We start from the raw sequence: 8,380 nt of genomic DNA on the forward strand, positions 1-8,380 counted from the left end.
ACAGCCATTCCCCCGAGCCCCGGCCGGCGGCCCTCTGATGTTAACGAGCGAGCGGCGATGCCCCATTGAGCCTTTAAGGGGCCTTAATGGCCCGGGCGAGGCGCGGCCGCCCGCCCCCGGGGGAAGCGGCCATCAGGGCTGAGCACCCTGCCCAGCGCTCCGCGCTCTCGCCTCGCCGCCCTCAGCCTTGGCGGGCCGGGGCCCGCGGACAGGCCGCTGCCGCCTCACCCCGGTGCGGTCACAGCCGCCAAGCGGCGCGGGGCACCCGAGGCGGCCTTCCCGAGCCAGCGCCGCCGGCCATGGCGGCCCGCCGCCCGTGGCTGTGGCTGGGCCTGGCCTGGCTGCTGAGCCTGCCGGCGGCGAGCGGCCTGCCCCTGGCCCTCGGCCCGCGGGACGAGGTCCTGGCGGCGGCCTTGCAGCGGCTGCGGGAGGTCTTCGACATCGAGGAGCTGCCGCCCGACGTCCTGCCCCGCAAGAAGCCGCCCCAGTTCATGGTGGATCTCTTCAACAAGGTGGCCGACGCCAACGGCATCACCCGCGCCCCGGGGCTGCTGGAGGGCGACGTGGTGCGCAGCTTCGAGGACCGAGGTGTGCGGGGGGGCGGGCCGGGGGCGGCGGGGGCCGAGCCGAGAGGTGAACTCCCCGCAGCAGAGCAGCGGCGGCATTTCCCGAGCGGGGGAGCGGCCTCCGGGCCCGCTGCGGAGCCCCTTCACCTCCCGCTCCGCGCCCCGCCTGCAGATTTGAGCAGACCCGGCAGCTGCTGTGGAAAACGCAGGGGTACGGCTTATTTTGCGGGGTCTTGCGTTGTTCCTAAAGAAGGCTCTTTTCCAGTTCACGTGGACCAGTACCGCTTCTACTTCGACATCAGCGCGATGGAGAGGGGCGAGCAGATGCTGAAAGCCGAGTTCAGGGTCTTCAAGCTGAAGAGGACACATGTGGCTAGGTCTGACGTGAAACACTTTTGCAAAGTAAGTGGGGAAATAATTTGTCACTTAAACACTTACTTGTGTTTTCATTGTTAATAATACTGAAAATGAGGAGTGCGACCACTTACCACATAAACCTGCTTTATTTTTATTTTTATTTGATTGTCGTCCTCGCTTTTTCTTTGCCTCCAGCATGCACAGAAGTAGACGCAAGGTTTGGGCTTTGGCAGTATGCTGTCCTTTGCACGCTATGGCAGTGAGCTCTCCCTAAAGATACCTATGTCAGACCTATCTCAAACCATACCGAACTTTTCCGGGATTTGAGATGTTTTGAAATTGGAATCGAAATTTATCTGCTTGATAATTATAGCAATCCGGGATTCATAGGAAAATAGGGCAGGTGAGGACTCATGAGGACGTCGAGTGTATCTGTTCCTTTGGCAAAAGGCAGGATTGGACTTTTTGCAGACCTAAAGACAAAGATGTGGAGGAACAGAAGACTTTCATGGTATCAGGTATTCAAAATAGAAAGAAAAGGGATGGTCAGGATATTTTTCTATAGTATCAAACAGTCCGGTATCCTGCCTCTGAACACATCTAGAAGTAGATGTATGTAGTGATACTTGTTTTTCTGTTAAACTGTCTGAAAACTACTTTTTGCCTGGTTTAGAATGATTTTTTTTTTTTACAGTTTTACAGCTATGATGTGGCAGAAATGTGCATAATCTTCATCCTCCTTGTTTTGCTGGAGGAACGATTGGTTTCATTTCTTATTGTTTTGTTGTATTGCTCTCATCAAGGTGGAAGTGTATGAGCTCTTGGAGAGTGGAAGTAAGCCACAAAAAAACCATCTCATTGCATCAAGATTATTGTCCCTGTACACAGAAGGCTGGGAAGTGTTCAACGTCACGCAGACAGTAAGCAGAGAATTCTGACTTAATTTTAATTCTAAACCTCTTAAGATGACAGTCAGCTCATAACTCCAGCATTGCCCTTATGCTGGGCTTTGGGGTCAATTCAAACTGAAGGACAGCAGCAGAGGGAGAAGCTTTCTCTCTACACTTAGAAGTACACCTGGTGCTACCTGAATTAAAGGAGAAGTGTTTATATGCTGCTAGCAGCACAGACGTGATGATACTTGAGTAACCCAAACCTAGTCGATAGGAGGGACATCAGGCCAAGTATGTCATTGTGATTAAAACGTGTTAGTCCTTAGGCTGCCAAAGGAGACGGCATTGATTGCGTGCTAAGAGGAGGTTTTCATTTCTTCTTTTTATTCTGGTGACATTACTACAGGGCAGATGTACAGTGTGCTTTAACGTTGTGTTTCTGGAATTTATCATGGTTGGATCGTTTTTCATTTAACTTCCTCTGTGGACTTATTTGTTAGTTTCAAGATTTGTTTTGTAGATATCCTTAGACTATAACAGTATGTGAATGCCTTTCCGTAGCAAAAAACCAAAGGTGGTTTAAAACATACAGTTTCTTGGGTTTAAATCTGTATTCTTGGACAGTGTTTCTCGTTGCCTAAGCTTTATGATCAGACTGAACAGCATGCTTGGATGATTGGTTGAGTTGCATCTTAAATCATGATAGCCCTGCTTGAGAATGGCCTGGCCTTATCTATTAGTCTGTAATTATAACAATTAGATAAAGTAAATTTGCTTGATTGTGAGTTAATTTCTTCAAATGCCATGTTTGTTGGATTTAAATGAGTTTTAATGGTTTGGAAAGTCTGGAGAGTTCATATTATTCTGTTATTAAGTTTGCTATGAAAAATAAATTCCTGGCTAAGTCAGAGAGGATTTATTTTAATGTTAATTTTAACTCCTAGACTCATCTATTCACTAGTAAATTCTCTGAAATTAATTATCTTCCTGTAAATGTAGCTTTGGGGAATGCATATGGTATTTTGTATTTTTAAATGTTGAATTACTGGTTTAAATATTAAACTCAATTGCGTCTCAGCTATACAGTTACCTCACTTCTGTCATAATATATGTTCTTACGCTCTCATAGCTTGTTGCCTGTTCCCTTTTCCTAATATAAACATTGCTTAATCGTAATGCTGCAATAAGAATATTGAAACAATATTTTTTCATTTCCATGTCATAACCAGGTTTCCAAGTGGGTTAGAAACAGCAGCTCCAACCGTGGCTTTTTGATAACTACAACACATGTATTCAACAATAGAATTGAGCACAACCTGGTTAAGTTTGCTAAGAGCCAGGGCACTTTGCAGGAGAGTAGAAATGCTCTCCTTGTCCTCTTCACCAACAGTAACAAACGGAGGTCTTCCAGCTTTGTACCCTCTTCCACAAGTAAGTTCACACGAAAGCAGCAGCTCTGTTTTAGAATATGAACTCCCTGTTCATCTTCTGTTACCTGTTGCTGCCTCGTGTGTACCTAATCTCAGTATTTACTTGCAGTGTCGAACAGATTTGAAGTTCAGCTTTGTCACTGATCAGAGTTTGATAGTTCTTGCTAGTAGGTCACCCAGCATCTTAAGTTGCCTCTCCCCTCAGAAAAAACTGTGTTTGCAGGAAATATTCATAAAGCCTAGGGGGCATCTGGTTTATTTTGTTTGTAAAGGGGTGGGAGTTCTATTTTTTTTTTTTAAATTACTATTTATTTTATTTTTGTGATGGTGACGTTTGCATGAAAATTGTAGATTAAGTTTAGGCTAAGAAAACGCAGTGACCTGGAAAACTTTGTGAAAATGCTGGTAAAGCAACTGTAAGTAGAGTTATTAAGTGCAGTTTTCAAGAGTGAAAGAGGTTGTTAAATAAGCAATTTAAACCTCTCTGTCCTTGGCTTGGTTTTTAAGCACCTGTTTAACTTCAGTGACTAATTAGCATTGTGACTAAAGGCTGCTTTCATCAAAGACAACGCCCTCATCCCTTAAATTACAAAACACAGTGTCTTACCTCTCCCACGGGTATTCCAGTAAAACCAACTAAGGATGGGTTTTAGAGCCTGGTAAATGCAAAGAGCAAAAGCTGGGAGGAGGGGCAAAAATGATTCTGTTTCAGGTTTGCAGGGTTTTCTGGTAAACGATTGAATTTGCATATTAGAAAGAAACTAGGTAGGACTTGCATCAATATTAAGAAGTAGGTGGTGAAATTGATTAAAAGCAAAAATGAGGCTGGCCTGTTTATTTTTGTTTTCCAAAGAACATTTTTATAGTGAAATCCTAGATCCCAATTTAATGGGCATCAAGCTGTGTATGGGATACTGTGCCAGGACTGAGAAATTGATTCTTCTTCAATGAAGAAACTCCCTAGACCTGCGTGTTGTTTGTGGTCAGTGAATCTCCGCAGATTGTTCTTCTACCAGCCTGTATATCAGTGGTTTTCAGCCTCTATACATGGATCTCGAGGTCTCCATGGACATTTATCAAGGCTTCTCAGAAGATACTTTAAGAAAGCAAACCTGTTGTCAGTAAGCTTCATTCTCTAGCAGAGTTCCATAAACCTAGTATGTAATCCATATGGTAATCCATAGTGGTAATCTTTTCAGATCCAAAAATTGAAAAATATTTTTAAAAACACTACTTTACAGGAACACACTCTGTTTTGCAAGTGTATGGGTAGAGTTCCTGGGAGGAGAATACTGGAGAGAGAAAAAGGCTGTGATCTCCACCCTCTGTTAGCACTGCTCAGCATGCTGTGTGTTGTAGGAGTGGCCACACAAAGACCGTTAATACCATTCTGACTAGATTCAGCCCTGAAAAGGGCCTGTGGAGTTCACAGAATGTATTTAGTATATCATTGAGCTTTTCCTTTATATTTCTGCTGAGTTGGGGCCTTTCAGGCCACAAAGCGAATCACAAGATTTGGCAGTGAAATATGGCTGAAATGGCAATTGAATGCACACCCCTTCTGGTACTTTCACAGTTTAAGTGACATTTCAAAATCTACTCTGAAGACTTTGATGTAGATTTATGGGATAGACTTTCATGCAGAATACTGTACTTAGGAAATTAAATTCTTTTGAGAAAGATTAACACGCAACTTCCTTTCAGAACCAGAGATGAACCCTGCCAAAAGTGATGCTTCACGCGTGCCTCGTGAAACTCAGGTCATCGAAAGCAGCCATGCAAGCATGAGCAGGAGACCTCGAGCTGCTGCAGTCCCTTCTGCCAAAAGCCAGGTACCAGCATGTCATCGAAGGGAACTCTACGTTGACTTCCATGCTATTGGCTGGTCAGGATGGATTATTTACCCAAGTGGATACAATGCATTTTATTGCAGAGGATCCTGTCTCTTCCCCTTGGGGGAAAGTCTAAATGCAACAAATCATGCTACGGTTCAGTCCATAGTCCATACACTTAAACTGTCTCAAGATGTCAGCACGCCCTGCTGTGTGCCAGATGAATTGAAGTCCCTCAATCTTCTCTATTTTGATGACAAAGAGAATGTGGTCCTTAAAAATTACAAAGATATGGTGGCAACAAGGTGTGGTTGTCATTAGCAGGACCCTTTTTTGTCTGCATTTGGCATGCACCTGGATTCAGTTCCCCATTTGCCACTGAAGATACCGAGGGAGACGGCATTTCAGTTTAGAAGGGCAGGAGAGCCAGAAGCTCAGTTGTGCTTCAAATCCTTCTCCCCTCACCATGGCTGTGTGGAAAGGTGTTTAAGGCTGGCTTTCGAAGAGCCGTGGGCTTCTGGAGGGTATGCTGACCTACATGGAGAGCTATTTGAGTGCCTGTGCACCAGAGGAAACCGTTAAAAACAGGAACTTGCTATGTGAAGGAGTTGAAACACCTTAAGTTGAGTGTTCAAATTAAGATCTTGTTCTGTATATTGAGGCTCAGAATTTCCTATGATTTAACAGGCATGGTATCCTGCCTCATTCCAGGACGGGGTAGAGGTCTCTTAGTAACACAGCCTTACTCAGTTTTGACTGCATGATCCAGTGGGGATGTACACTCCTACACAGAGCTTTCAGGATAAGTGTTTGCCCAGAGCGAATCTCAGAGGCTGCAGCTCATGCATTACCTGGAAATGCACTTCTTCCCCCTGTTCTTTATACAGCTCTACCAAATGCAGAGACCTCCTTGTAAGTCCGCCTGGGACTTGCTAGCCAATCCGAGGGAACACACAGGTCAGTATTTGTCTGGGAATAGCAGACTTGGCTTCCAACTCAGGGCCGCACCTCTGTATGATGAAGGGTCAGCCAGTCCCCCTCTTTGTAAAATCATTCTCTTCCACCATGGTCTGCTGTGGCTGTTAGGCTGTGTGGCAGCAGAGATTGCCTTTGTGTATTTATACAGTGGCTGTACAGTGGGATCCTAAGCTTGGGTCAGAATCCCCATAGTTTAGCAGGAAGAAAGAAGACCACTAAGCTTTGGAGGTCCATGAGAACATGCTGGATGCTGGCCTGGTCCTGTATCTGAGGCAAGTTTGATGGAAGATACTCACTGATTCCCTTCCATTCTTCCTTGAAGAACAGGACATAGACTGGGAAGGGACCCTCTGAGGCCTTTCAGTCTTGCTATGATTTAATGCAGGTAACCAGCCCATTGCAGTTCCTCAGTCAACTCATTGAGTTGTAACTTAAGCCTGGTTAGGTTTCTTGTCTCCATTAATCCTTGAAGGAGGCTGACTTCTTACAGAACGTGACATCTCGCGTGGGTAGAAACTTCATGGAGAATTTTTTTACTCCAATGAGATTTAAAAAAAAAAAAAAAATTATTTATGTAAATATTTTTCTTTCTGTAAATACTAATGTCTGTAATAAATTTATTTTATTTAAAACCCAAACACTCGGAGTGTATTAACTTAATCTGTAATATAAAATGTTAATTTTCAAATAAATGTAATGTAACATTGTTTGGTTTTTTGTGTTGTATTTGAACCTCCTTCCTAGAGTCACAAATCAAATAATACTTTTCCAGAAGAGAGGATGGCTTCAGTGGGCTTCCCAATGGCTTCAGTGGGCACTGTATAAAGTCCTCTGACTCCATGTCAAGGAGTACAATGGATAAGCAGAATAAATGTATTTCCCTTCAGGGAGGATCCAGTAATTATTCCTGAAGTGAAACTTGCATTGAAGCCTCTTACAACTCTCACTTGAGTTAGGCATAGAGATTAAAGCCCTTCAGGTTGGTCACGTCGTGCTTGTAACAAAGTCTACCTCGCGGAGGTCCTGAGCTTAACATACCTGAGATGGTTTCAATTTTCTTGGTGTGTAAGGCCTCATTTTCATGTATGTTATACGACTTTGGGATGCCTTCATTAAAATTTCACTAAGTTAGAAAGCCAGGACAAAAGAAATACTGTTATTCACAGATACAATACATGGATGAGAAGGCTGTGCACCATATGTGTAGGCCAGGCATGTGCTCATCAGAACTGCAGCCTGGAATGGGTGGAGTAGAGGAGCCTGAGCAAGACAAGGATTTGGAAATAAAGGATGGCATGCATGGGTCAGTGTGGAGAGAAGGGTTTTCTCCTGCCTAGTTGTTTCTCTGGAAGGCTGCAGAGGCAGTTGTAAGTATCAGTGGAGCTGTGATACTCTGATGGCAGAACGGCTCCAAGAGCAGGTCTTGCTGCTGGGAGCAGCAGTTAAGGCAAAGGACTTGGTGCTCAGTCCGGGCTGGAACAGGCAGTGGAGTGTTCAGGAAGCTCATTTCTGTTAGGGACAAAAGGCTTGATTCCCCGAAGCCAGGGAAACAGGCTGTGATAGGGCTCCTGTATTTCCATCGAGCAGACCACGTGTTGAACTGGTGGTGTGTGAGCCGTACGGCGCAGGCACAGGGACTCCAGTATGACTGAATGTTTCAAACCTGCTGTGTGTGCCCAGCATGGCAGAACAAAAGCGTTCGTCATTTCGACAGAATAGCCCATCATCGCCATGCTGACCACACTGCCTCGTGTTCGTAAGTCCCAGACAAATGGCCAAAATCTTCCTCTGCCTACGTAAAACTTCGGGGGGGTGGGGGTGGGAAGGGTCTTTTGATCTTGGTATATGGTCACCCTGGTAGAGTGGAAGATAAATCTGGTGGCAGCTAACTGCTGCATCAGCCACGCTCAGCCATTGGATTCAGTGCCGTTGGCAAAGGGACCTTGGAAAGCGTAACGGGTCGTAATCTCACTTTACTCGTCTGTTTGCCAGGCTGCTGTATTGCGCTTTTCCCTTTTCACTGCAGAAGTATCTGTGGTGTTTTAAGCCTATAGGAACCACACCCTGGGAGTGGGAAAATGTATCTACAGTGAGAGTCCAGACAAGGTCATTTCTGAATGGTGGCTTCAGCTGATATCATCTATGCTTTTTTTGGTAGGGGCCCTAAGAACTGAAGCCAGAAGTTTTCACTGCCAAATAACGCTGGGAGAAGGACTGCATTTGGAACGGACTGGCTGAGGCAGGTTCTGCGTCGAACACACTCCAGTCTTCTGTCCATGACATGACAAATGCTTCTAGCACCATCAGCTGCGTATCAGCTGCAT

At 45.2% G+C, this 8,380-nt stretch overlaps 1 protein-coding gene across 1 annotated transcript; it reads left to right on the forward strand.

The window, feature by feature from the left end:
• Positions 1-299: 299 nt before the first annotated feature.
• Positions 300-6,697, forward strand: LOC127017907 (bone morphogenetic protein 2-like). Its single transcript, XM_050899215.1, has 5 exons — positions 300-588; positions 832-968; positions 1,727-1,843; positions 3,046-3,247; positions 4,951-6,697. The coding sequence occupies exons 1-5, from the start codon at positions 300-302 to the stop codon at positions 5,397-5,399; spliced, it is 1,194 nt and encodes a 397-aa protein (XP_050755172.1). The 3' UTR covers positions 5,400-6,697.
• The last annotated feature ends 1,683 nt before the right edge of the window (positions 6,698-8,380 follow it).

Source organism: Gymnogyps californianus, chromosome 6 (genome assembly GCF_018139145.2).
Source record: "Gymnogyps californianus isolate 813 chromosome 6, ASM1813914v2, whole genome shotgun sequence".
In the NCBI taxonomy this organism is placed as follows: Eukaryota; Metazoa; Chordata; class Aves; order Accipitriformes; family Cathartidae; genus Gymnogyps; species Gymnogyps californianus.

What these genes read in the sequence shown, in the direction of transcription:
- LOC127017907 (XM_050899215.1), top strand. Translation starts at nt 300, where the DNA reads ATGGCGGCCCGCCGCCCGTGGCTGTGGCTGGGCCTGGCCTGGCTGCTG. An exon ending in GCGCAGCTTCGAGGACCGAG is followed by an intron (nt 589 to 831) that starts GTGTGCGGGGGG and finishes GCTCTTTTCCAG; the next exon opens with TTCACGTGGACCAGTACCGC. An exon ending in CTTTGTACCCTCTTCCACAA is followed by an intron (nt 3,248 to 4,950) that starts GTAAGTTCACAC and finishes ACTTCCTTTCAG; the next exon opens with AACCAGAGATGAACCCTGCC.